At 44.5% G+C, this 26770-nt stretch overlaps 1 protein-coding gene across 6 annotated transcripts; it reads right to left on the minus strand.

Annotated features, from left to right (window-relative positions):
• Positions 1-37: 37 nt before the first annotated feature.
• epn1a (epsin 1a) lies at positions 38-18436 on the minus strand. Of its 6 annotated transcripts, none has more exons than XM_036968682.2 (12): positions 18346-18436; positions 14971-15080; positions 12859-13017; positions 7220-7348; positions 6749-6869; positions 6331-6491; positions 5986-6057; positions 4786-4869; positions 3910-4204; positions 3200-3358; positions 2754-2987; positions 38-2646 (listed from the first exon to the last, which is right to left on the minus strand). In XM_036968682.2, the coding sequence occupies exons 2-12, from the start codon at positions 15037-15039 to the stop codon at positions 2189-2191; spliced, it is 1941 nt and encodes a 646-aa protein (XP_036824577.1). In that variant the 5' UTR covers positions 15040-15080; positions 18346-18436; the 3' UTR covers positions 38-2188. The 6 variants fall into 6 exon arrangements, with proteins under 6 accessions (XP_036824577.1, XP_036824573.1, XP_036824588.1 ...); XM_036968678.2 differs by having other exon boundaries at positions 17954-18399; XM_036968693.2 differs by having other exon boundaries at positions 18107-18396.
• Between the last annotated feature and the right edge of the window lie 8334 nt (positions 18437-26770).

A 26770-nucleotide genomic window follows, 5' to 3' on the forward strand; every position in this document is an offset into this window, starting at 1 on the left:
AGACAAATGTATTGGAAAGAAACGTACCCTTTGTGGATTTATTTTATTTCTTTTTTTAAATTTTACTTCTCAAATGTGAATGTTCACAGTTAACACCACACAAAATGTGACCTTACCCAATAAAAGAGATCTTTTAGTTGATATAAAATAACAATCAATTCATCAAACTAAATGAAAAGAAACAGCATGGAGCATGTCATCAAGTTCCCTGTTGTTTAAGTTCGTTCATTCATTGAATTGTCTTTTTAAAAGAAGCATCTGTAGCTCTCCCCCCGTAGGAGCGAGGGTCAGAAAGGAGAGGGTCCAGTCATGTTGAGACACCTGGAGACGAGACACCTGGAGACGAGACATCCTGTATGAAAGAGTGAGAAAGACTAATGCTTCTGATTAATACAAAACATTTGTGAAATAAAATTGGCAGAAAAATGTGATCCTTATAATACCTCATTTGAAATCCCAACATTACATAGCATTGATACAAGTGACAATTTTTAAAAACAAAAATAATAGATTTGTATCTTGCTGAAATAAGCGAGGACGCAGGATGAATGGAGACAGACACACACACACACTCTTCCACACAACACATTTACAAAACACATTCCAGCTCTCCTCAACCAAGTCAATAGATGCCCTCTTGATTTCCATGACAAGAAAAAATAAGCATTTGATTTAATGGCATAATTGCGTAATTTTCCCTCCTTGTTTATTCATTCCCAGGAGCGGAAAAAAATTGAAATAAATGACATGAATTAAAAAATAGAACAGCTATTGAATGATTTGACTATATTGTGGCTGAAATGTTAATGCCAGCTTTTTCAGTCCAAATCTTGTTCAGGAGTTGTTTTTTTTAATCAAATCCTCCTTCAATCCTCCTCTTTTCAGACAAAGAAAGGAAGAGGCAAGTACAGGAATTTGTTTGTGTTTCAGTTTGTTAGTGGCCATGTCCCATCTCTCTCCCCATCTCTGTCAGTGCAATAATGCAATATTATATCAGTGTGACATAACTGATGAAGCCTAACTCTCAAACACCCACCTTTATTTCAGAAAGGACTGAAAGAGAGCAAAACGCATTAAAACAAAATAAAAATAAATAAACGTCTATTTCCCTCCCGCTACATCCCACTGAAATGAAAGGAACCAAAATATTTGTTGTTGGAATTCATCTGAGCTAGGAGAAAAATACATGTAAATTAATCTGAGCTAGGAGAAAAATACATGTATATTCATCTGAGCTAGGAGATAAATACATGGAAATTCATCTGAGCTAGGAGAAAAATACATGTATATTCATCTGAGCTAGGAGAAAAATACATGGAAATTCATCTGAGCTAGGAGAAAAATACATGTAAATTCATCTGAGCTAGGAGAAAAATACATGTATATTCATCTGAGCTAGGAGATAAATACATGTAAATTAATCTGAGCTAGGAGAAAAATACATGTATATTCATCTGAGCTAGGAGATAAATACATGTAAATTCATCTGAGCTAGGAGAAAAATACATGTATATTCATCTGAGCTAGGAGATAAATACATGTAAATTCATCTGAGCTAGGAGAAAAATACATGTAAATTAATCTGAGCTAGGAGAAAAATACATGTATATTCATCTGAGCTAGGAGATAAATACATGTAAATTCATCTGAGCTAGGAGAAAAATACATGTAAATTAATCTGAGCTAGGAGAAAAATACATGTATATTCATCTGAGCTAGGAGATAAATACATGGAAATTCATCTGAGCTAGGAGAAAAATACATGTAAATTCATCTGAGCTAGGAGATAAATACATGTAAATTCATCTGAGCTAGGAGAAAAATACATGGAAATTCATCTGAGCTAGGAGAAAAATACATGTAAATTCATCTGAGCTAGGAGAAAAATACATGTATATTCATCTGAGCTAGGAGAAAAATACATGGAAATTCATCTGAGCTAGGAGATAAATACATGTAAATTCATCTGAGCTAGGAGAAAAATACATGGAAATGCTTCTGAAAGAAAATAACAAATTCAGATTTTCTTTAAATATAGAGATGTACACACGTTTCTTATTGGAAACATAAATTGTTTGTGTTGAAGGAGGATCGCTCTGGGGGGGAAAGGGGGGGCAGTAGATGAGCCAGGGGGTGGGGCAGGGCCTGGATTGGGTGTTGAAGAGGAACGGGGAGTGCCGAAACGCCCTCAAAGAAGAAAGGGATTGGTGCTGGCGCCCGTCACTCCGGCCCCTCCCACTGCTCCCCCGGCTCCCATCACTCCAGCTGCCCCCGTAGGCCCCCCAAAATTCAGCTGTGGGGGCAGGGTCCCTCCGGGCCCCATGAAGTGAGAGGACCCAGGAGGACCCATGGGCGAGAGCCCGCCGTAGGGGGACATTCCCATGGGGCTCTGCATCATACCCATCCCCAGGCCTGGTGCTCCCATACCCATAGGCCCCAAGCCCATGCCAGGGTATGCCATGGGGTTGGGTGGTACAGGGCTGGTGCGGAGGCTGCTGAGGCCCAGTGTGGAGGGCTGTGGGGAGATGGAGGACATGGGGGCGGCCGCTCCAAACGGGTTGGAGGTGGGGGGTGGCGTCGGGGAAACCCCCCTGCTGGAGATTGTGCTGCCCGGGGTGACTGCCATGCCAGGGGCTGAAGACGAGGCTGGAGAGGAGAGAATACTTTAATCAATGTACTTTCATTTATTACAAACACAAAGTGCTTAAAAATGTGTGTGTGTATTTATGTGCTTATGTGTGTGTTATCAGTACCTGTAGTCTGGAGGAAGGGGTTGTGTGTTGAGGAGGAGATTGATGGAGGAGGAGGTTGTTTAGGTTTGGGTTTAGAAGACACCAGTGAGTCCAGGTCCACCAGAGATGCGTTGGGCCCCAGGAACGACTCGGGGGTCTTACGGACAGGAAGTGAAGAGCACAGAGATGTGAGGTCAAAGGGCACCGGAGAACCCGCACTATCGCCCGTTAACTGACCTCGCAGTTCTGGGTGTCCTACAGACCGAGAGAGAGAGAGTGAAGGTGAACATGGAGTACTGTATTTATAGTGACTAACCAGATTAGACACCACAGCATTATACCAGTATTACTGAGGGAGGATGGAATGCAAGACAACTGTGTTTGTGGGTGAATGGGGGGGGGGGTGCTCAATGAGCATCTCATCCACATGTCCTTGCCATTATGTGTCAGTGTGTGTGTGGATGTACCTGTGCCATTAGTGTGTTTGGCGGAGTCGCTCCATGGGTCAGAGGTGATGATGGGGTCAACCCCGTCCCCAGCCCAGGGGTCTATTGGCCCCCCAAAAGAGGAGGTGGTGGAGAGGGGCACAGAGGGGCCCCAGGGGTCGACACTGGGGGGGGTCACAGCTATGGGGGAGGGAGACAGGCAGGGGTTTGGCTCACATACAACACCAGGGTCGGGTCAATACCATTTCAAGTCAGTCAATTCAAAAGATGAATTGGAATTCCCATCTAAGATTTCAAAAGTGGAATTTAATTTCAATGAGGATTGTTCATCTCTTGAACTGAACAGGAATGGAATACAACTCTGCACAACATCATACAATATACAGGGAACAAGGAGCTGGGCTGGATCCCAATAGTCCAATTTGGCTTTCTTTCCCCAATTTCTCTCATTTATCTGTACTGCTATTGAAGAGCTGGAAAGACAGTATTTTTACCTGAAAGGAGGTAAGAACGGACAGAGATATTTTATTGAAACCAGAGATACCCCTGACTGAGATATGGAGGGTCACATTCCAAATGATCTAAACATGCTGGCCATTTGAAGAGTATTGGGAAAATAGACCAAATGTATTGATGTCCAGTGTGTGGAGGTAGGGGTGTGGGACAAGGAGACGGAATGAGGGTAACAGGTGTAGACGGGGCCAGGGGAGTAAAGGTCAGAGGTCACTAACCTGAGGGTCCCCAGGGGTCAACGGAGTTGACTCTTGAGGAGGCTGTCTCTCCCCAGGGGTCTGGCGGGGGGGCTATCGTTGGGGGGGCCGTCCCTCCACTAGCCCACGGGTCTACGCTGGGGGGTGAGGCAGGCGACGAGGCTCCCCAAGGGTCTGCAGGGGTCAGGCCCCAGGGGCCAGAGGCAGAGGGGGCTGGGAGGGGGACTGTGGGAGGGGGTGAGGGGCCGGCAGAGCCCCCAGAGGCAGCAGCAGGAGCCCCCCAGGGGTCCACAGCACTCAGCTCCATTAACGCACTCTGGGAGAGGATAATACCCAGGTTATAACAACACACTGATGTTGAACAGACACCAAGAGTCAATGAGCTCAAGGCTAGAGTAGTCCGTCTCTCATACACACAACATGAAAATCAGAGCATACAGTCAGTTAACATACACACTAAACAAATGTTGACACACAGGCAACACACAGTTGCCTTGATAAAAGCAGAGGATGAAAAAAGGGATAGATCAACTAGTATCGGGACGGGAGAGAGCGAGGGGTGTTTCTTGTTTCTCAACATGTGGTCTGTTGATGTCAGTCAGATAATTGGCAAACGCTCTGTTCTTAAGCACAACTTTAATTCTAAAAGGTTCCTGTAGGAAATATCATAGCTTACAGTTAGTTACCCGATAGGGTTCAGAAACCCTTCTGGTGTCGGCCTACACTACCTTAGCTTTCAGTTCTCTCCAATCACAGAATGCACAGGTGAGAGACACAACTACAGCAGGTAACACCAGGAGAGAGAAAGAGGAACTGAGTGGTATTGTCTAAAGAGTGTGTGTAGCCCCCATCCATCCCTCCCCTATGGCTGGCGTACACACACGTCACCAAACACACCTCCTCTGGCTTGGCCTTCTCCATCCTGCTCTCCTCGATGGCCATCTGCAGTCTCAGGTCGTCCCCCCTGCGCAGCCTCTCCTCCTGCCAATCACATACAACTGTGGTGTCATCACCTGCGACAAGCGCTAGGGCAGGCCAGCCCATAGGCACAGATCTAGGATCAGCTTACTACCTCCAAATTGTAGCCAAAGCCATTTGGGGAGAAAATGCTAAACTGACATTAGATCAGTGTCTAGGGAGCAACTTCATTTCACTCCCCCAGGAAGCACTATCTGACCATGATGCAAAGCTTCAGGAGAGATGCTGCCTTTAGTGGCTGCTCTCAGATCAGCTCCCCTCAACCCAACTTAGGAAGTTGGAAAACATTCTCCCTTCCTTGAGGAAATCAAAAACTGATTCTAGACCAGCCGCTATGGGCAGCTTCCTCTTCTTTCACCTTCTGAAGAAACTGATCAGGGTCCCAGCAATAGTGGACATGGACTATCTGCCAGGGCTCTCTATTCAACCACTGCCTGTATCCAGAAATATTAATGGGCAGACAAAACAAGTCCTCTTCTTGTGCTTCTACAAGGAAGTTGACATTCTAGAACGAAGTCAGGGTCATATAATTACATTGAGGCTTTATCTATACTTAAGAACTGTGTGAGACAAAAGAACATGGGTTGTTTTTACCCAGTTTGTCTTTATGATAAAGGTAGAGTGTTGTTTTGCCTTAGCCTCTAAACTTCTGAATACCGGTGTTGATTGAATACTGCCCTCCAACTTGCAGAGTGCGGGCACTGGAAGATGCCTTTAATTGAGTGTGTTTAAGTATGTCATTGTGTGTGTAGTTTGAAGCATGCGTTCAGAACAGAGTCATTTGCAATGGAAGAAAAAAAGGGAGTAATCACTCATTCAGAAAGGGTTCAATTGAGTCATTCAAATTATGAAGTCTTTGCCATGCATCATTTTACACTGATTAAATCATAGCGCAGTTATTTTTAAAACTACTTCTTTCCTTCTTACCCTCTTATATTATTAACCCATTGACATGTGTATGTTTGGAATTAATGAAACAGATCATTCCTATAAATATCATTAATTTTGATTGGGATTAAGACTCGATGGAGTGACCGCCGGCTGGGTAGACAGAAAGGTAGATAGGTAGGTAGGTAGGTAGATGATGATCGGCCGGTCAGGTGACCTTTGCCCCCTGACCTGTTCTTGTACTTCCTTGCTGAGTGTGAGTGCATAGCGGAGCTCTGCGTCCTCCAGAGGGGCCACAGTAGTCTGGGGGTCAGGGGTCAGAGGGTAAAGGTGAGTGAATGGAAACACACATTGTCCTGGGTTAACCTTGCTATGCCCGGATACTTCTGTTATAGACTGTAGTTAAGTGTCACCATATATGTGTGTTCTATGTATAGTGGTTGTAGGGTGTACAGTGCATATATCCTATACAAATCAACCCGTTTATCAAGCCATAGGACCTCAGGTTAACAGTGTGGTTGGCCAGCGGGGGCTCTGCCTACCCTCCACCAGCTCCAGGCTGGCTGTACTGTATACCTGTTCCGCCTCCTCCTTGCTCATGGCCAGGGCCAGCTGCAGTTGCAGGTCCTCCTCCCCGGAGCTCTGTGGCCACGCCTGCTCTGGGTCCGCCCCTCCAGAGTGAGAGCCCTGAGACAGCGCTCCACCCCCCAGACCTGGAGCTGAGGGGGCCGAAGAGGCTGGGGGACAGGATGAGGGGAACGGAGAACAGGGAAAGGAGGGGAAAGAAAATGTTATAGTTTGCATCTGGGCATAGTTAGAGCTGGGCAGGAACAAAAGCCTGCAAACACCACATGCATCTTTCCAGGATCAGGGAAGCTCTGTATCACAGCAGACAATTTAAAACTACATTTCTGTCTATGGTTTGCTTTTCTCCTCAATCTGTTTCAGATCCCCTGGTAGCTGGTGCAGGCTGGGTAATGTAGTTGTCTCTCACCACTGGTGGTCTGTGCCATTTTCTCTTTGGTCTTGAGGGCATGGATCCTCTCCTCTCGTAGTCTCTCCTCGTCCTTCAGCAGTGTCACCAGCTGTTTGGCCTTCTCCCGCACATTCACCCCCTGACACACACGCAGTTGAAAGCACATGAGTACATACAACTCAGTGCATAACCTTCCTAACTACACAGCTGTGTCACTGAATAGTTGATAAATGTCAGTTATTTGCTTGCAAACTAAGTGCTACATTCCTGTTTCAGTCGTTCCATTTCCATCAGTGTTTCCCTGTGACCTGCTATATTGCCTTTACCAGCCCATAAACATGTTACTGTTGGCTTTCACTCTATTTGTTTAAGAGGTCACAGTAAAACATTGTAAAGTCCTTGAATGAGAGGCGAGTAGTGATTCAGTACCAGTGTGTGTTTGGGAATGTGTGTACAGTGTGTGTGCATGTGCGTGCGAGCGCGTCGTACCTGGTCCTTGCCGTCTCTGTCGATGAACTGGAAGTCCTTGAGAGTCTGGACAGCGTAGATGTTCTCTCTGCACTGCTGAGCCACGCGCTCTGAACCCGTCTTTATGAGGTACTCCATGAGAGTCATAGCCTGGAGAACACACAGTACAGTAGAAACCACAGAGATATTAAATTACTGGAGATGCTATGTCATAAACCCTCAAAGTTCCAGAACGGGACGAGAATAGCAGCCATAGATGTGGTAAAGAGGTCAATCGAACTCGACCAAAACAATGGAATTGCCAAGGAAGAGTACAGGAAAGTGCAGTGAAGGAATATCCCGAATCTCCTCATTTCCCCCCAGCAGAATTAGCCTACATTTAGGCTATTGTTTATGTGCATTTCACACTATGTTGAGGTAAAAATCAGTGTATAATGCTTGTATGGATACTAACCCCAATACAGGTTCATGTCATCATCACCAAGACAGTTTGCGCTGTTCTGTGAAGGGAGCAGTACACAGCGTTGTACGAGATCTTCAGTTTCTTGGCAATTTCTCAAATGAAATAGCCTTGTTTTCTCAGAACAAGAATAGACTGACGAGTTTCAGAAGAAAGGTCTTTGTTACTGGCCATTTTGAGCCTGTAATCAAACCCACAAATGCTGATGCTCCAGATACTCAACTAGTCTAAAGAAGGCCAGTTTTATTGCTTCTTTAATCAGAAACAACAGTTTTCAGCTGTGCTAACAATTGCAAAAGGGTTTTCTAATAATCAATTAGCCTTTTAAAATGATAAACCTGGATTAGCTAACACAACGTGCCATTGGAACACGGGAGTGATGGTTGCTGATAATGGGCCTCTATACACCTACAGTGGGGCAAAAAAGTAATTAGTCAGCCACCAATTGTGCAAGTCACCCAACATCAATGTGAAAGTCTGGTGGCTAGCATGCCAAGACTCATGAAAGCTGTGATTGAAAATCAGGGTTATTCCTCTAAATATTGATATCTGAACTCTTCCTAAGTTAAAACATTAGTATTGTGTTGTTTAAAAATGAATATGAACTTGTTTTCTTTGCATTACTCGAGGTCTGACAACACTGCATCTTTTGTTATTTTGACCAGTTGTCATTTTCTGCAAATAAATGCTCTAAATGACAATACTTTTATTTGGAATTTGGGAGAAATGTTGTCAGTAGTTCATTGAATAAAACAAAAATGTTCATTTTACCCAAACACATACCTATAAATAGTAAAACCAGAGAAACTGATAATTTTGCAGTGGTCTCTTCATTTTTTCCAGATATATACAGTGGGGCAAAAAAGTGTTTAGTCAGCCACCAATTGTGCAAGTTCTCCCACTTAAAAAGATGAGAGAGGCCTGTAATTTTAATCATAGGTACACTTCAACTATGACAGACAAAATTAGAATTTAAAAAATCCAGACAATCACATTGTAGGATTTTTTTATGAATTTATTTGCAAATTATGGTGGAAAATAAGTATTTGGTCACCTACAAACAAGCAAGATTTCTGGCTCTCACAGACCTGTAACTTTTTTTGGAAAATAAGTATTTGGTCAATAACAAAAATTTCTCAATACTTTGTTATATACCCTTTGTTGGCAATAACAGAGGTCAAACGTTTTCTGTAAGTCTTCACAAGGTTTTCACACACTGTTGCTGGTATTTTGGCCCATGCAGATCTCCTCTAGAGCAGTGATGTTTTGGGGCTGTTGCTGGGCAACACGGACTTTCAACTCCCTCCAAAGATTTTCTATGGGGTTGAGATCTGGAGACTGGCTAGGCCACTCCAGGGCCTTGAAATGCTTCTTACGAAGCCACTCCTTCGTTGCCCGGGCGGTGTGTTTGGGATCATTGTCATGCTGAAAGACCCAGCCACGTTTTATCTTCAATGCCCTTGCTGATGGAAGGAGGTTTTCACTCAAAATCTCACGATACATGGCCCCATTCATTCTTTCCGTTACACGGATCAGTCGTCCTGGTCCCTTTGCAGAAAAACAGCCCAAAAGCATGATGTTTCCACCCCCATGCTTCACAGTAGGTATGGTGTTCTTTGGATGCAACTCAGCATTCTTTGTCCTCCAAACACGACGAGTTGAGTTTTTACCAAAAAGTTATATTTTGGTTTCATCTGACCATATGATATTCTCCCAATCTTCTTCTGGATTATCCAAATGCTCTCTAGCAAACTTCAGACGGGCCTGGACATCTACTGGCTTAAGCAGGGGGACACGTCTGGCACTGCAGGATTTGAGTCCCTCGCGGCGTAGTGTGTTACTGATGGTAGGCTTTGTTACTTTGGTCCCAGCTCTCTGCAGCTCATTCACTAGGTGTGGTTCTGGGATTTTTGCTCACCGTTCTTGTGATCATTTTGACCCCACGGGGTGAGATCTTGCGTGGAGCCCCAGATCGAGGGAGATTATCAGTGGTCTTGTATGTATTCCATTTCCTAATAATTGCTCCCACAGTTGATTTCTTCAAACCAAGCTGCCTACCTATTGCAGATTCAGTCTTCCCAGCCTGGTGCAGGTCTACAATTTTGTTTCTGGTGTCATTTGACAGCTCTTTGGTCTTGGCCATAGTGGAGTTTGGAGTGTCACTGTTTGAGGTTGTGGACAGGTGTCTTTTATACTGATAACAAGTTCAAACAGGGGCCATTAATACAGGTAACGAGTGGAGGACAGAGGAGCCTCTTAAAGAAAAAGTTACAGGTCTGTGAGAGCCAGAAATCTTGCTTGTTTGTAGGTGACCAAATACTTATTTTCCACCATAATTTGCAAATAAATTCATAAAAAAATCCTACAATGTGATTTTCTGGATTTTTTAAATTCTCATTTTGTCTGTCATAGTTGAAGTGTACCTATGATTAAAATTACAGGCCTCTCATCTTTTTAAGTGGGAGAACTTGCACAATTGGTGGCTGACTAAACACTTTTTTGCCCCACTGTATATATCTGGAAAAAATGAAGAGACCACTGCAAAATTATCAGTTTCTCTGGTTTTACTATTTATAGGTATGTGTTTGGGTAAAATGAACATTTTTGTTTTATTCAATAAACTACTGACAACATTTCTCCCAAATTCCAAATAAAAGTATTGTCATTTAGAGCATTTATTTGCAGAAAATGACAACTGGTCAAAATAACAAAAGATGCAGTGTTGTCAGACCTCGAGTAATGCAAAGAAAACAAGTTTATATTCATTTTTAAACAACACAATACTAATGTTTTAACTTAGGAAGAGTTCAGATATCAATATTTAGAGGAATAACCCTGATTTTCAATCACAGCTTTCATGTGTCTTGGCATGCTAGCCACCAGACTTTCACATTGATGTTGGGTGACATTATGCCACTCCTGGCGCAAAAATTCAAGCAGCTCGTCTTTGTTTGATGGCTTGTGGCCATCCATCTTCCTCTTGATCACATTCCAGAGGTTTTCAATGGGGTTCAGGTCTGGCCAATCTTGATCTGGTGGTCCTCCATCCACACCTTGATTGACCTGGCTGTGTGGCATGGAGCATTGTTCTGCTGGAAAAACCAATCCTCAGAGTTGGGGGACATTGTCAGAGCAGAAAGAAGCAAGTTTACTTCCAGGACAACCTTGTACGTGGCTTGATTCATCCGTCCTTCACAAAGACAAATCTGCCCGATTCCAGCCTTGCTGAAGCACCCCCAGATCGTCACTGATCCTGCATCAAATTTCACAGTGGGTGCGAGACACTGGCTTGTAGGCCTTTCCAGGTCTCGCACCCACTGTGAAATTTGGTGGAGGATCTAACCCGGCCAACTCTAAGTGCTGTTATTGTGAAGTGGAAACGTCTAGGGGCAACAACGGCTCAGCCATGAAGTGGTAGGCCACACAAGCATACAGAACGGGACCGCCGAGTGCTGAAGCGTGTAGTGTGAAAAAAAAAAAAAAAAAAGTCTGTCCTCAGTTGCAACACTCACTACAGAGTTCCAAAATGCCTCTGGAAGCATCGTCTGCACAATAACTGTTTATCGGGAGCTTGATGAAATGGATTTCCAAGGCAGAGCAGCCGCACACAAGCCTAAGATCACCATGCACAATGCCAAGCATCGGTTGGAGTGGTGTAAAGCTCACCGCCATTGGACTCTGGAGCAGTGGAAACGTCTTCTCTGGAGTGATGAATCACGCTTCACCATCTGGCAGACGAATCTGGGTTTGGGAAGATGCCAGGAGAACGCTACCTGCCCCAATGCATAGTGCCAACTGTCCAGTTTGTTGGGGATGGAATAATGATCATGGGCTGTTTTTCATGGTTCGGGCAATTAGTTCCAGTGAAGGGAAATCTTAACGCTACAGCATACAATGACATTCTAGACAATTCTGTGTTTCCAACTTCGTGGCAACAGTTTGGGAAGGCCCTGTCCCATTTCACCATGACAATGCCCCCTTGCACAAAGCGAGGTTCATACAGAAATGGTTTGTCGAGATTGGTGTGGAATAACCTCACACTCAACATCAACTAAACAAAGGAGATGATTGTGGACTTTACACTTGTGTGTATAAGGTAGTTGTTGTGAAATTGTTAGGTTAGATTACTCGTTGGATATCAATGCATTGTAGCATTTCGCTACACTCGCATTAACATCTGCTAACCATGTGTATGTGACCAATAACATTTTATTTGATATTAATGGCCATGATTTTGGAATGAGATGTTCGACAAGCAGGTGTCCAGTACTTTTGGTCATGTAGTGTAGCTATGCTACCAGTTTATATGAGTTAGCATTTAGCAGTCAACTTCTTCTAAAGCTGAAAAGGAACTACATCTAAATGCAGTGAAAACAGCCAAATGGGACTTAAGTAACCACATTGTGGGGATGTTACAATATATCAACCATGACGGATTTGACCAATATCCACTTTGTTTGATCAGATTGGAAGAAAGTGTGCCAATCCGGCGTCCTTATTCTATCCCCCAGTCTGCGTTCCATTTACATCTTTAACGCGTCTATGGCAGTTAATTTGAAAAATTCATGGAATCATTAATTCCACTGAAACTGACTGGCTAGCTAACAAGCATAATGTGCACGATATCTTATCACTGGCTGACCTAGTCACTGGACAAAATGACAGATATTTTATACTGTCATATGAAGCCTTAGGTCACAGATAGAACAATGAGACAGATATTTCACCAGATGTATAAATGTGAAGCATCTGTTTGGCATTTCCACTCACTACCAAATATGGTAATGAGAGGAAGCCCAGTGGCCGGCAGTGGATGGAACAAGATGGATTTTGGCAGACATTCTGCACATTTTCTCATCGATAAAACAATTTATCTTAATACAGTTCTCTTCCCAAAACTAAAATGTTAGCGCATGCTAGAAAATATGCAAATGCATGCTAGAACGCGCCAATACGATCTCGCTAGACCGTGCTTGGCTCTGCCCACCTCCTTGCTTGTTCTGCCCACTATGACTAATTTGTTCCCATTTGAAATGACAGGCTGTGGTCTATCTTGGTTTAGTTATACAAATCTTTGGTCATGTCCATTCTAGTATTCTATTTCCTATGTCCACACATACAACAGTGAGCAGACAAACCAGACAGACAGACTACGTCACCCATTGTTATGCTCAACCTTGAACAGATCTCACTCACTCACCTTGTAGACGTGTCTCCAGTTCTTGCCGTGGTCGTTGAGTCGTTTCCACACCATGCTCATGATCTCAGAGAAGGCCACTACGTTGTAGGTCAGGTCTGCAATCTCTGACATCAGAGAGCTGCTGGGGCCCCATGGGTCATTGGACGTCGCTTCCCGCACCTGGAGACAAGGGGGATAGAAGAGAGACCAGGGACGGGGGGGAGGGGGAGAGAGACATACCAGGGACGGGGGAGAGAGAGACCAGGGACAGGGGGGGAGAGAGACATACCAGGGACAGGGGGGGAGAGAGAGACCAAGGGCAGGGGTGTGAGAGAGAGAGACCAGGGACAGGGGTGTGAGAGAGAGAGACCAGGGACAGGGGTGTGAGAGAGAGAGACATACCAGGGACAGGGGTGAGAGAGAGACATACCAGGGACGGGAAGAGAGACAGACATACCAGGGACGGGGGGGAGAGAGAGACATACCAGGGACGGGGGGGAGAGAGAGACCAGGGACAGGGGGGGAGAGAGAGACCAGGGACAGGGGGGGAGAGAGAGACCAGGGACAGGGGGGGAGAGGGAGACCAGGGACAGGGGGGGGAGAGAGAGACCAGGGACAGGGGGGGGAGAGAGAGACCAGGGACAGGGGGGGAGAGAGAGACCAGGGACAGGGGGGGAGAGAGAGACCAGGGACAGGGGGGGAGAGAGAGACCAGGGACAGGGGGGGAGAGAGAGACCAGGGACAGGGGGGGAGAGAGAGACCAGGGACAGGGGGGAGAGAGAGACCAGGGACAGGGGGGGGAGAGAGAGACCAGGGACAGGGGGGGAGAGAGAGACCAGGGACAGGGGGGGAGAGAGAGACCAGGGACAGGGGGGGGAAGAGAGAGACCAGGGACAGGGGGGGGAAGAGAGAGACCAGGGACAGGGGGGGGAAGAGAGAGACCAGGGACAGGGGGGGGAAGAGAGAGACCAGGGACAGGGGGGGGGAGAGAGAGACCAGGGACAGGGGGGGAGAAAGAGACCAGGGACAGGGGGGGAGAAAGAGACCAGGGGCAGGGGGGGAGAAAGAGACCAGGGGCAGGGGGAGAGAGACCAGGGACAGGGGGGGAGAGAGAGACCAGGGACAGGGGGGGGAGAGAGAGACCAGGGACAGGGGGGAGAGAGAGACCAGGGACAGGGGGGGAGAGAGAGACCAGGGACAGGGGGGGAGAGAGAGAGACCAGGGACAGGGGGGGAGAGAGAGAGACCAGGGACAGGGGGGGAGAGAGAGAGAGACCAGGGACAGGGGGGGAGAGAGAGAGAGAGACCAGGGACAGAGGGGGGAGAGAGAGACCAGGGACGTTTTTTTAAAAATAATTAGGCAAGTCAGTTAAGAACAAATTCTTATTTACAATGACGGTCTACAGGGGAACAGTGGGTTAACTGTTCAGGGGTAGAAGGACAGATTTTTACCTTGTCAGCTCGGTAATTCGGTAATACTTGCCCAACGCTCTAACCACTAGGCTACCTGACGCCCCAAAAGCACTCAACATTGAACAATCTAAAGGTGTGATTTATTGATCAATGAATTGATTAATCAACTGGTAGTTTATATCGACAACAGACTATTCATTCCCTTGGCAAGCTCAAGCCAACAAAATGTATTACGATACAAAGCTCCTGACTAAACATGTAAAAACAGACAAAACAATTATGCAAAGTACTTTAATCAAATGAACCCCTGATAAGTCCACAGCCGTGATCGTAGGTCACCTTAACTGATCATCTCTTCTACTCTCTGGGGTGTGGAGATGATGTGATGATAAACAGGCTGGACAGAACCATCATGATGAATGGATAACATGATTACATTAACCCAGATAGCGAGAGGTGGAGATACAGGGAGTACACAGTGGAATGTATTCTTTGGTAAGTGCCAATAGTTAAGACAGAAATAAGGGAGGAGAGGAAGAAAGAGTTGGAGAGGGAGGAAGCAGAGGCGGGGAAGAGTGAGGTGAGATGGCCTTGAACGAAGTGGTGAGGATAGGAGGAAGAGGACAATGGGTAACAGAAGAATAAAAAAATAGAGGTGTGAGGTGTGGGTGGAAAAGTGGTCGGAGAGGAAGAGAGAAAATAGGGAAGAGGACGAGCGAACCTTGATCTCTGCCTCCGAGAAGTTGTGGACAATGTTCTTCACTTGTCGCCGTAGCGATGAGGTCGACATGGCAACTGGCAACCGTCTGGCTGTCGGTTTCCACGGAAAATCTGCCCCACACAGAGAAAGAGAGGGGTTGTAAAACAGTTAATACAACACAAAACAAATAGCAGCCAGGGCAAAGTGTACAGTGAGTTAATACACAGAGAGGAGCCAAACTGAGGAGAAGAAACAAGTAGACAAAAAGAAAAGCAGCAACAGAGAGAGAGACATAAAGAGAGAGAGAGACATCGAGAGACAAGAGACATCAAGAGAGAGAGACAAGAGACATCAAGAGAGACACATCAAGCGAGAGACACATCAAGCGAGAGACACATCAAGCGAGAGACACATCAAGCGAGAGACACATCAAGAGAGACACATCAAGAGAGACACATCAAGAGAGAGACACATCAAGAGAGAGACACATCAAGAGAGAGACACATCAAGAGAGAGACACATCAAGAGAGAGACACATCAAGAGAGGGACAGGGACATCAAGAGAGGGACAGGGACATCAAGAGGGAGAGGGAGAGATCGAGAGGGAGAGGGAGAGATCGAGAGGGAGAGATCGAGAGGGAGAGAGAGAGGGAGACACATCAAGAGAGAGACACATCAAGCAAGAGACACATCAAGAGAGAGACACATCAAGAGAGAGACACATCAAGAGAGAGACACATCAAGAGAGAGACACATCAAGAGAGAGACACATCAAGAGAGAGACACATCAAGAGAGAGACAGGGACATCGAGAGGGAGGGAGAGAGATCGAGAGGGAGGGAGAGAGATCGAGAGGGAGAGATCGAGAGGGAGAGATCGAGAGGGAGAGATCGAGAGGAAGAGATCGAGAGGAAGAGATCGAGAGGGAGAGATCGAGAGGGAGAGATCGAGAGGGAGAGATCAAGAGAGAGACACATCAAGAGAGAGACACATCAAGAGAGAGACACATCAAGAGAGAGACACATCAAGAGAGAGACACATCAAGAGAGAGACACATCAAGAGAGAGACAGGGACATCGAGAGGGAGGGAGATCGAGAGAGAGACACATCAAGAGAGAGACACATCGAGAGAGAGACACATCGAGAGAGAGACACATCGAGAGAGAGACACATCGAGAGAGAGACACATCAAGAGAGACACATCAAGAGAGACACATCAAGAGAGACACATCAAGAGAGACACATCAAGAGAGACATCAAGAGAGACATCGAGAGGGAGAGAGAGCTTAAGAGAGACATCAAGAGAGAGGGAGAGATCGAGAGAGACATCAGAGAGAGACATCAAGAGACAAGATGAATAGGCAAACATTGCTTGAAAGAGAAATGAAACCAGCAATCAATTTTAGTGGACATAGTGCTCCTTTATGTCAACAGAGAGAGAAAGGCAGCACACACACACCTGTTACAAACACAACATAAGCCAGGCAGGGTTTAATTGGAATTAGGCACAGTGTTTTGGGCAGGGGCGCAGCAGACTTGATGTTCTTGTCCACACATACAGTTCCAGGACAGGCATGGTTGACATCTATGAAAAACTCCCAGGCCCCTACTTTACTTTGATTCACTTTCACTATCTGACACACTTAATGCTGTCAGATGAGCATGGCATGCAGGCTTGAATAGTGTCACTATTTTGACACCATTGAACTGTTAGTACTATGTGGACTGTTTAACAATGCTGTGGGACACGGAGCTTAAGAATTTCACTGTGCCCTGCAATTACATCTGTGAGCCTGTGTATGTGACTAACAAACTCATCTAATATGTAGGTACAGCATATTCCTATATGATTTAACTGTCTTCTCTGACAGAATTGTTCCAGTGCTGCTGAATGACCCTAGCAGTGTGGCCGAGCAGACTAATAAGGAGTGGAAGACGACAGGTTGTACAGTACTAATAGATTGCATAACACAGAGAGATAACCATTCCTGAAGTCAGTTTAGAGATTACTGGAGCAACGTTCCAAAGTTCATACAAGGCATCTACCAAGACCGAATGTAGATAAGGGACAAGCTTAGCCCAAATCTCTCACAATTCAACACATCAACAGGGTGCAGGCCACTTCTATGTAAATTGAGGAAGAGATCTGAAATTCCAATTCAAGAATTGAGAAATACTTCAAAAAAAAGTGATATTTCCTTGAAACAGACATATCCTGTGCTGAATTTAAAATGGCAATGACCTCAACCCTACACATCATAGTGTGGAGCACTGCATTAGCTAAGCTCCTTATCAACAGTTGAACTTGACGGTACAACAACATAGCTACATGCTACAGGACAGGAGACGTCCAGGTGTTGTATGTCGCTGTGTTATTGTACTGTCAAGTTCAACTGTTGATAAGGAGCTTAGCTAACGCCATTTAAATATTCAGGACAGCTTACAGTGGAATAAGTATCAGAACTTCCTTGGTTTCACTGACACTAGACATACAATGTGCATTCAATGGCAGATACATTATTAGCAATCAAATCCCAACATGCAAGCTAACTACCAAACTGTTGAATTAGCTAGCAAGCTTAAAGTTATGGCGCTACCAACCCATATTTGTGTTAACGCCAGAAAAACAAGGGCGGTGTAACGATCATGACAATGTCAGAGACACTGTGGCCACTACGCTCGTTCGCACTTGCTAGTCGCTATCAGACAGTCACACACCCTCCTGAGCCAGAGACCCCCACCCAGTTAGCATGCTAACCAGTCTCTCACAGCAGTCTACACAGCAATTCAACACTAATGCAAACATTACAACAGGAAATACTTGAAACGACTACTTTCAAAGAACAAAATGGGAAGTGTAACGAACTTGGTTGGCAAACTTAGAAGGTCATCCAAACCAGATAAAAGGGAACACTAACTAATTAGTTAGCTAGCTATAGGCTGGCTAACGTTAGCTATCTGGTACCACCCTCCCAACTATCAGCTGGAAAACGTTAGCTACTTACCGTTAACTCCCCTTCTCCTTGGCTTTCTCAGTTACGAACAATTTTAACGTTTTACAGTTGTGTTGGGGGTTAAGGGGAAAGCGTGAAAGAGAAACCCGACTAACTAAATATAGGTATTCCTGTCACGACACTGAATGAATCATTGCTATTTACCTAGCTAGGTAGCTGAAGTAGCCAACGGCATAAAACAGATGAGATAACGTTGAACCCTGTTGCTAGCAGTTCAAGTGGCAACAGAATAGGAGTGGTATTTATGATCTGATCGAGTGACACCACCATCCTTAACATAAAACTGATGGTTATGGAACGTTCACTCTGTCAATATTACTTATAATATTTAATAACTGTTGACAATATACCATACTTAACATCTAAATTAAGTCTATACTGACCCTGTTGTAGCTCGAATGATACAAGGAGATGGCGGAACTTCCGGTTCCGTTCCCGAATACAGGAAAGACCGCACCCCTTTGCACGCTCCCATCATTTAATATTTATGAACTGGGCGAGGCTACACAGTCATTATGCATTAAATAGTTTACATTTGATCTACAATCTAACCTATTTCATTGTCTGGATGGGAATGTAGCGCTATTTATCACACTTGTAAATAAGCTTTATACTGTAACATAATGTCAAACTGACCCTTGATATTGATTGTTTTTTATGCAGGAACATGTGGAGCCTATAAAAACACCCGTCAGACCTCTATAATTGTACCTGAAGTTGGGTGTCGGTTGAGAATGTGTGGCGTCGGTTGAGAATGTGTGGCGTCGGTTGAGAATGTGTGGCGTCGGTTGAGAATGTGTGACGTCGGTTGAGAATGTGTGGCGTCGGTTGAGAATATGTGGCGTCGGTGCTGTGCGTAGTCTGTTTAAGAAACATTTGAGGACCAAGATAAATGTAAGTGGTGTGGTCGAATGTGTTCAAATCAAATATATATATTAATTTATTTAACCAGTCAGTTAAGAACAAATTCTTATTTACAACAACGGCCAAACCCCGCTGCCAGTGATGCCTCAAGCCCTGAGATGCAGTGCCTTTGACTGCTGTGCCAAGCACTGAGATGCAGTGCCTTAGACTGCTGTGCCAAGCACTCAGATGCAGTGCCTTAGACTGCTGTGCCAAGCACTCAGATGCAGTGCCTTAGACTGCTGTGCCAAGCACTGAGATGCAGTGCCTTAGACTGCTGTGCCAAGCACTCAGATGCAGTGCCTTAGACTGCTGTGCCAAGCACTGAGATGCAGTGCCTTAGACTGCCTTGCCAAGAACTCAGATGCAGTGCCTTAGACTGCTGTGCCAAGCACTGAGATGCAGTGCCTTAGACTGCTGTGCCAAGCACTGAGATGCAGTGCCTTAGACTGCTGTGCCAAGCACTGAGATGCAGTGCCTTAGACTGCTGTGCCAAGCACTGAGATGCAGTGCCTTAGACTGCTGTGCCAAGCACTCAGATGCAGTGCCTTAGACTGCTGTGCCAAGCACTGAGATGCAGTGCCTTAGACTGCTGTGCCAAGCCCTGAGATGCAGTGCCTTAGACTGCTGTGCCAAGCACTGAGATGCAGTGCCTTAGACTGCTGTGCCAAGCACTGAGATGCAGTGCCTTAGACTGCTGTGCCAAGCACTGAGATGCAGTGCCTTAGACTGCTGTGCCAAGCACTGAGATGCAGTGCCTTAGACTGCTGTGCCAAGCCCTGAGATGCAGTGCCTTAGACTGCTGTGCTAAGCACTGAGATGCAGTGCCTTAGACTGCTGTGCCAAGCACTGAGATGCAGTGCCTTAGACTGCTGTGCCAAGCCCTGAGATGCAGTGCCTTAGACTGCTGTGCCTACAGAGCTTAGTTGAACTGTAGTAACCCATCAGAACCAAAAATATAAGCTTGTTTTACTCCAATGTTTGTAAACAAAGTAAATGTAGACAAACACTGTATAGCCTCAAAACATGGATAAAACTACAATGTTGATATCATGGATGCTTGAATGATCAGTCCTGATCAGTCCTGTATCCATAGCTATGTCTATGATTTTTACAGAAACAGTGTTTGGGAATATGTTTGGTTATTGTTACAACTGCAGATTTCCTCTTTATTTATTTTTTATTTAACCTTTATTTAACTAGGCAAGCCAGTTAAGAACAAATGGTTATTTACAATTAACGGCCTACCCAACCAAACCCTGACGACGCTGGGCCAATTGTGTGCCACCCTATGGGACTCCCAATCACGGCCGGATGTAATTGCGTTAATGTGCTTTGAGTTTATCCTGTTTGAAACAAGAAAACCTATACGTAGCCTGGATCGCTTAATAAACTTAGCTTGTCTTTTTATAGCTGACTCCTGACTGTTTCCCAAACGGGCCTAGAAACCCTTATATAAAAAAAGGATCAAATATGAATATACTTTAGTAATATAAGCATGTTTCAATACTTATATTTCAAAGCATTTATCAAATAAGACAGGATAAAATACTAGCCAACACAAATCATCAAATATATATATTACTAAGGGACAGTAGACAACAAATCATTGAGATTTGTCTGACACTGATTTCAAGAGGGTTAGGCTTGTGTTGTGTCGCTTGACGTTCCTGCAGGCCCACTTCCTAAATTTAGCAGCAAAACCAGTGGCAAATTTTGAGCTATAAATAAAATCAGCTCATATAAATCACCTCGTTGTGAATGGGACTATTCCTCTTATCCACATTCTTCACATTCAGATTCACACAGAAGTGTGTTATGTCATTTTATTGTTGCTCTGGTTTCTGCTGGTATGAATAGTAATCATTAACACCTCTCCACTCCCTCCCTGCTGAATGTCCATCAACACCAAACATCTATCCTGTCCTCTTCAGGCATGAGTCCCTGTTCATGTGCATATCATTATGAATAGTATGATCACAATAAAAGAGAATCATCTTTCAACAGGCACAATCCCGCAAGCGCTGTGACATCCACAGGCATCAATCATTCACATTTTTCCTTCACATTTGTAGAGCTCTTTTTACAATTACACTTGGTACAGTCAGTCGGTAATGTCCAGAGATCACGTTTCCCAGTTTCTAACACCATAACCTCTACCAATAACCCTAACCCAACAGGACACCTCTGAGCCTGGGACATCGTGTGTCTGGGACATGTGCATGTCTGCTGTGGGTCGCTGTGTGAATTGCCCTCAATAACACTACTGTAGCATATAGCATCCACACAGAGGTAACCTCCAGGCTATTTTACAGAGATATAGTATAGCGTCAGAACCCAGCTGAACCATGATAATGCATGGAGGTCAACAGATCAGAAAACCATTATAAGAGCTGCTATACATGTGGGTTACAACTCCTCCTTTTATCCACTATCTACACTGAATCAAAATATAAACTCAACATGTAAAGTGTTGGTCCCATGTTTCATGAGCTGAAATAAAAGATCCCAAAAGCTTATTTATCTCACATTTTGTGAACAATTTTGTTTACATCCCTGTTAGTGAGCATTTCTCCTTTGCCAAGATAACCCATCCAACTGACAGGTGTGGCATATCAAGAAGCTGATTAAACAGCATGATCATTACACAGATGCAGATGGTGCTGGGGGACAATAAAAGGACACTCTAAAATGTGCCGTTTTGTCACAGAACACAATGTGTTCCAGTTCCCGCCAATATCCAGCAACTTCGCAAAGCCATTGATGAGGAGTCGGACAACATTCCACAGGGCACACTCAACAGCCTGATCAACTCTCTGCGAAGAAGATGTGTCATGCTGCATGAGACACTGACTGTTTTTTTGATCCACACCCCTACCTTTTTTAAGGTATCTGTGACAAACATGCATATCTGTATTTCCAGTTTCCATATTTTACCGCCTAAGGAATTTATTTAAATTGACTGATTTCCTTATATGAACTGTAACTCAGTAAAATGTTTGAAATAGTTGAATGTGGCGTTTATATTTTTGCGTTTATATTTTTTCCACAAATACTACTGGAGTCACAGACAACCAAACTCTCTCTCTCTCTCTCCGTCTCTCCGTCTCTCCGTCTCTCTCTCTTGCTCTCTCTCTCTCTCTCTCTCGCTCTCTCTCTGTCTCTCCCTCTCCCCCTATGTTCTGTTAGGATTGCTGGGGACACTTGAGAGGGTGTGGGTCCCGCACTGATCACAGGCACATAGGAAAACACACAAATATGCTTTGGTGTTTCAAATAAATATAGTTTATGCTTGAGTTGCAATGTAAAATCCTTATTAGTGTTTCTTGAAAGGTGGGTCGGGGTAGTGATGGTAGGTTGCCCTTGGGTCATGCTCTAAGATTGGACTGTGTTAGGGAGATTTTATTTGACATTATTTGATGGATCTTATGATAGTTAAAACAAGTTCGGTCACAATATATAACAAATGCTAACCATTCCTTTTAATGCAAAATGTATTAAGTGCAAACATAAAATAGTTCTTATTCTGCCAGTAGCAAGAATTGCAGAAGGACAGGGGACAGATGAACCTGTTATACAGGTACCACAATGCTGTCATTACACGTATTACAGTTTATTCTGAATGCTTAAACACTAACAATGATTCTTGAAGCACATTCTCTGAAACCATTAACACTTGTAGGCAATGTACTTACCAAGTGTGCCAAACTGAATGCACGTTCTCTGAAACCATTAACACTTGTAGGCAACATACTTACCAAGTGTGCCAAACTGAATGCACGTTCTCTGAAACCATTAACACTTGTAGGCAACATACTTACCAAGTGTGCCAAACTGAATGCACGTTCTCTGAAACCATTAACACTTGTAGGCAGCATACTTACCAAGTGTGCCAAGCTGAATGCACGTTCTCTGAATCCATTAACACTTGTAGGCAACATACTTACCAAGTGTGCCAAACTGAATGCACGTTCTCTGAATCCATTAACACTTGTAGGCAACATACTTACCAAGTGTGCCAAGCTGAATGCACGTTCTCTGAATCCATTAACACTTGTAGGCAACATACTTACCAAGTGTGCCAAACTGAATGCACGTTCTCTGAATCCATTAACACTTGTAGGCAACATACTTACCAAGTGTGCCAAACTGAATGCACGTTCTCTGAATCCATTAACACTTGTAGGCAACATACTTACCAAGTGTGCCAAGCTGAATGCACGTTCTCTGAATCCATTAACACTTGTAGGCAACATACTTACCAAGTGTGCCAAACTGAATGCACGTTCTCTGAAACCATTAACACTTGTAGGCAACATACTTACCAAGTGTGCCAAACTGAATGCACGTTCTCTGAATCCATTAACACTTGTAGGCAACATACTTACCAAGTGTGCCAAACTGAATGCATGTTCTCTGAAACCATTAACACTTGTAGGCAACATACTTACCAAGTGTGCCAAACTGAATGCACGTTCTCTGAAACCATTAACACTTGTAGGCAACATACTTGCCAAGTGTGCCAAACTGAATGCACGTTCTCTGAAACCATTAACACTTGTAGGCAACATACTTACCAAGTGTGCCAAACTGAATGCACGTTCTCTGAATCCATTAACACTTGTAGGCAACATACTTACCAAGTGTGCCAAACTGAATGCACGTTCTCTGAATCCATTAACACTTGTAGGCAACATACTTACCAAGTGTGCCAAACTGAATGCACGTTCTCTGAAACCATTAACACTTGTAGGCAACATGCTTACCAAGTGTGCCAAACTGAATGCACGTTCTCTGAAACCATTAACACTTGTAGGCAACATACTTGCCAAGTGTGCCAAACTGAATGCACGTTCTCTGAAACCATTAACACTTGTAGGCAACATACTTACCAAGTGTGCCAAACTGAATGCACGTTCTCTGAATCCATTAACACTTGTAGGCAACATACTTACCAAGTGTGCCAAGCTGAATGCACGTTCTCTGAATCCATTAACACTTGTAGGTAACATACTTACCAAGTGTGCCAAACGGAATGCACGTTCTCTGAAACCATTAACACTTGTAGGCAACATACTTACCAAGTGTGCCAAGCTGAATGCACGTTCTCTGAATCCATTAACACTTGTAGGCAACATACTTACCAAGTGTGCCAAACTGAATGCACATTCTCTGAATCCATTAACACTTGTAGGCAACATACTTACCAAATGTGCCAAGCTGAATGCAAGTTCTCTGCTTTACACTCAGTTTGTAATTTAATAACACTCTTCTAGCAAAACTGTAAATATTGGTCTCTACATTGCTATACTATTTTGCCAATTGCCTTTCCACATTAACACATGTGAAAACACTTTTAGATAATGAGTTCACTTACAAATCAGAGCTTGAGCACTATAAATAGGCCACAGGTAAACATTTGGTTTGGACAACAATGGAGGTCAATATTGGACAGAGAGTAAGAGGGGTGAGAACTAGAGGAGGATGAGTAGGAGGAAGAGGAGGACGAGGAGGTGAAGAAGTAAGAGGAGGAGGAAGAAGAGGTGAAGTAGGATGGGGGAGAAGGAGAGGATGGGGAAGAGGAAGAGGAAGGGGAGTCAGGAACACAATTACAGATGAAATCAGAGTGACTGTGGTTGACCATGTTGTCAACCATGGGATGAGCATGAGGGAGGCTGGGCAACGGGTTCAACCAAATCTGAGCCACTATACTGTTGCAGGTATCATCCGGATATTTCGAAATGAGAACCGGTAAGTAACTGTAAGTGCTGTAGTCTTACTGGTACAGTAATATGTACTGAACTTTCATAGTGAGAAGGATATCTCACTAAAACCATTCAAATGTTTTTACAGAGCTGCAAGAAAACCAGTATCTGGTGGAAGAGGTGGACTGTTCACCCCAGAGCAGGAGCAGTAAATATGGTCATTGGAAATAAATGCAGACTCAGAGAACTGCAGGACCACATAATGTCAGATAACACCATATTCCAAAACGTCAACAGAGTGAGTCTCTCTGCACTGTCTCGTCTACTGAAACAGAGTGAGTCTCTCTGCACTGTCTCGTCTACTGAAACACAATAGAATTAAGATGAAGCAGCTGTACAAAGTCCCTTTCTAAAGAAACTCAGACTGTGTAAAACAACTGAGATATGAATATGTGCAGGTAAGCTATACTTTCCTATCATTGGTACTGGATCTAGACGTGGATGGTGCTACATCATATTGACTGATCCCTGTCTTTTCATACTGTGCTACAGTGTCTTGTCTCTTTCAGAGAGTCATGGAGCTAGAAGCAGATGCAGTGCATCATGAGCTAATATATGTGGACGAGGCAGGTTTCAACCTTGCAAAAACAAGGGGCCACGGCAGAAATATCATCGGACACCGTGCCATCATCAACGTACCGGGACAACGTGTTGGAAACATAACAATGTGTGTGGCTATTAGTCAAAACAGCGTCCTTCACCATCATGCAATCCTAGGCCCATACAACACTGACCACATTTCTGGACACCCTCCACAACAGAGTAATCCCTGGTGCACTTCACAAAACAGATGGCATCATGAGGCAGGGAAATGATGTGGATATATTGAAGCAACATCTCAAGACAGCAGTCAGGTAGTTAAAGCTTCGTCGCAAATGGGTCTTCCAAATGGACAATGACCCCAAGCATACTTCCAAAGTTGTAGCAAAATGACTTAAGGACAACAAAGCCAAGGTATTGGAGTGGCCATCACAAAGCCCTGACCTCCAATCCTATAGAAGATGTGTGGGTAGAACTGAAAAAGCATGTGCGAGCAAGGAGGACTACAAACCTGACTCAGTTACACCAGCTCTGTCAGGAGGAATGGGCCAAAATGTACCCAACTTATTGTGGGAAGCTTGTGGAATGCTACCCGAAACGTTTGACCCAAGTTAAACAATTTAAAGGCAATGCTACCAAATACTAATTGAGTGTATGTAAACTTCTGACCCACTGGGAATGTGATGAAAGAATTGAAAGCTGAAATATGTAATTCTCTCTACTATTATTCTGACATTTCACATTCTTAAAATAAAGTGGTGATCCTAACTGACCTAAGACAGGGAATTGTTACTAGGATTAAATGTCAGGAGTTGTGAAACACTGAGTTCAAATGTATTTGGCTAAGGTGTATGTAAACTTCCGACTTCAAATGTATGTGAAATTAAATTAAATTAAAGCAGAATAGGCCGGGTGTCCATTCATAGGTAGTGATGAGACATGTTCCTGGTGGAGTGGTGGCAGGTTGTCACAGCAGGGGCATGGGGAGCCCACAGAGCGGACCCCCCCCCCCCCACCCAGCAGCTGTAGTAACCTGAGTGTAAATGGGTGGTTGCTATAACAGCCCGTGTTTTAGTTACACAGCACACAGAGAGCGAGAGCCCTCAGCAATAATAGTACAGTAGTATGTAGTATCAGGGGAAATCTGAGTAGACAGAAAGAGTAGGAGGGTGTCGGGGGAGAGAGATGTAGAAGAGGTCCCAGTTCATTGGCGCTAAGCAGGGAAAAGGAGTTGGCATGTAGATGGCACTGTGGTATTAAGCTGTTTGGTAAGGTAAAGTTTCAGCTGTTAGCTTTGTCACTCAAGATATGTAGGGAGAAAGGGGAAAGCCAGAAATGTAGCTTTGAGAGCTTACCAAAAATATATGTTTTGTATGATGAAAAATAGATGACTAATGCATTAGGCTTTTCTAAACTTTGTAGCTGACTAAGAGTTCAGAGGACATGGGTTTTAAAAAATTGATTTTGATGCACAACACTTGATTTCACTTCAGGGAGGGAGAGAGGGAGAGAGAGAGAGAGAGAGAGAGTGTCACGAGTCCGACCGAGGGTGGCTTCCCTTCCCGGTCGGGTGGCGCTCGGCGGTCGTCGTCACCGGCCT

This window comes from Oncorhynchus mykiss, chromosome 3 (genome assembly GCF_057628025.1).
Source record: "Oncorhynchus mykiss isolate SJ-2025 chromosome 3, ASM5762802v1, whole genome shotgun sequence".
Lineage (NCBI taxonomy): Eukaryota > Metazoa > Chordata > Actinopteri > Salmoniformes > Salmonidae > Oncorhynchus > Oncorhynchus mykiss.

Excerpts from the sequence above, each read along its gene's own strand:
- epn1a (XM_036968682.2), bottom strand. The coding sequence starts at position 15,039 with ATGTCGACCTCATCGCTACGGCGACAAGTGAAGAACATTGTCCACAAC. Across the intron at positions 7,349-12,858 it reads ACTGGAGACACGTCTACAAG|GCTATGACTCTCATGGAGTA; the intron begins GTGAGTGAGTGA and ends TGTGTTCTCCAG. Across the intron at positions 2,647-2,753 it reads CCCCTTCCTCCAGACTACAG|CCTCGTCTTCAGCCCCTGGC; the intron begins GTACTGATAACA and ends TCTCCTCTCCAG.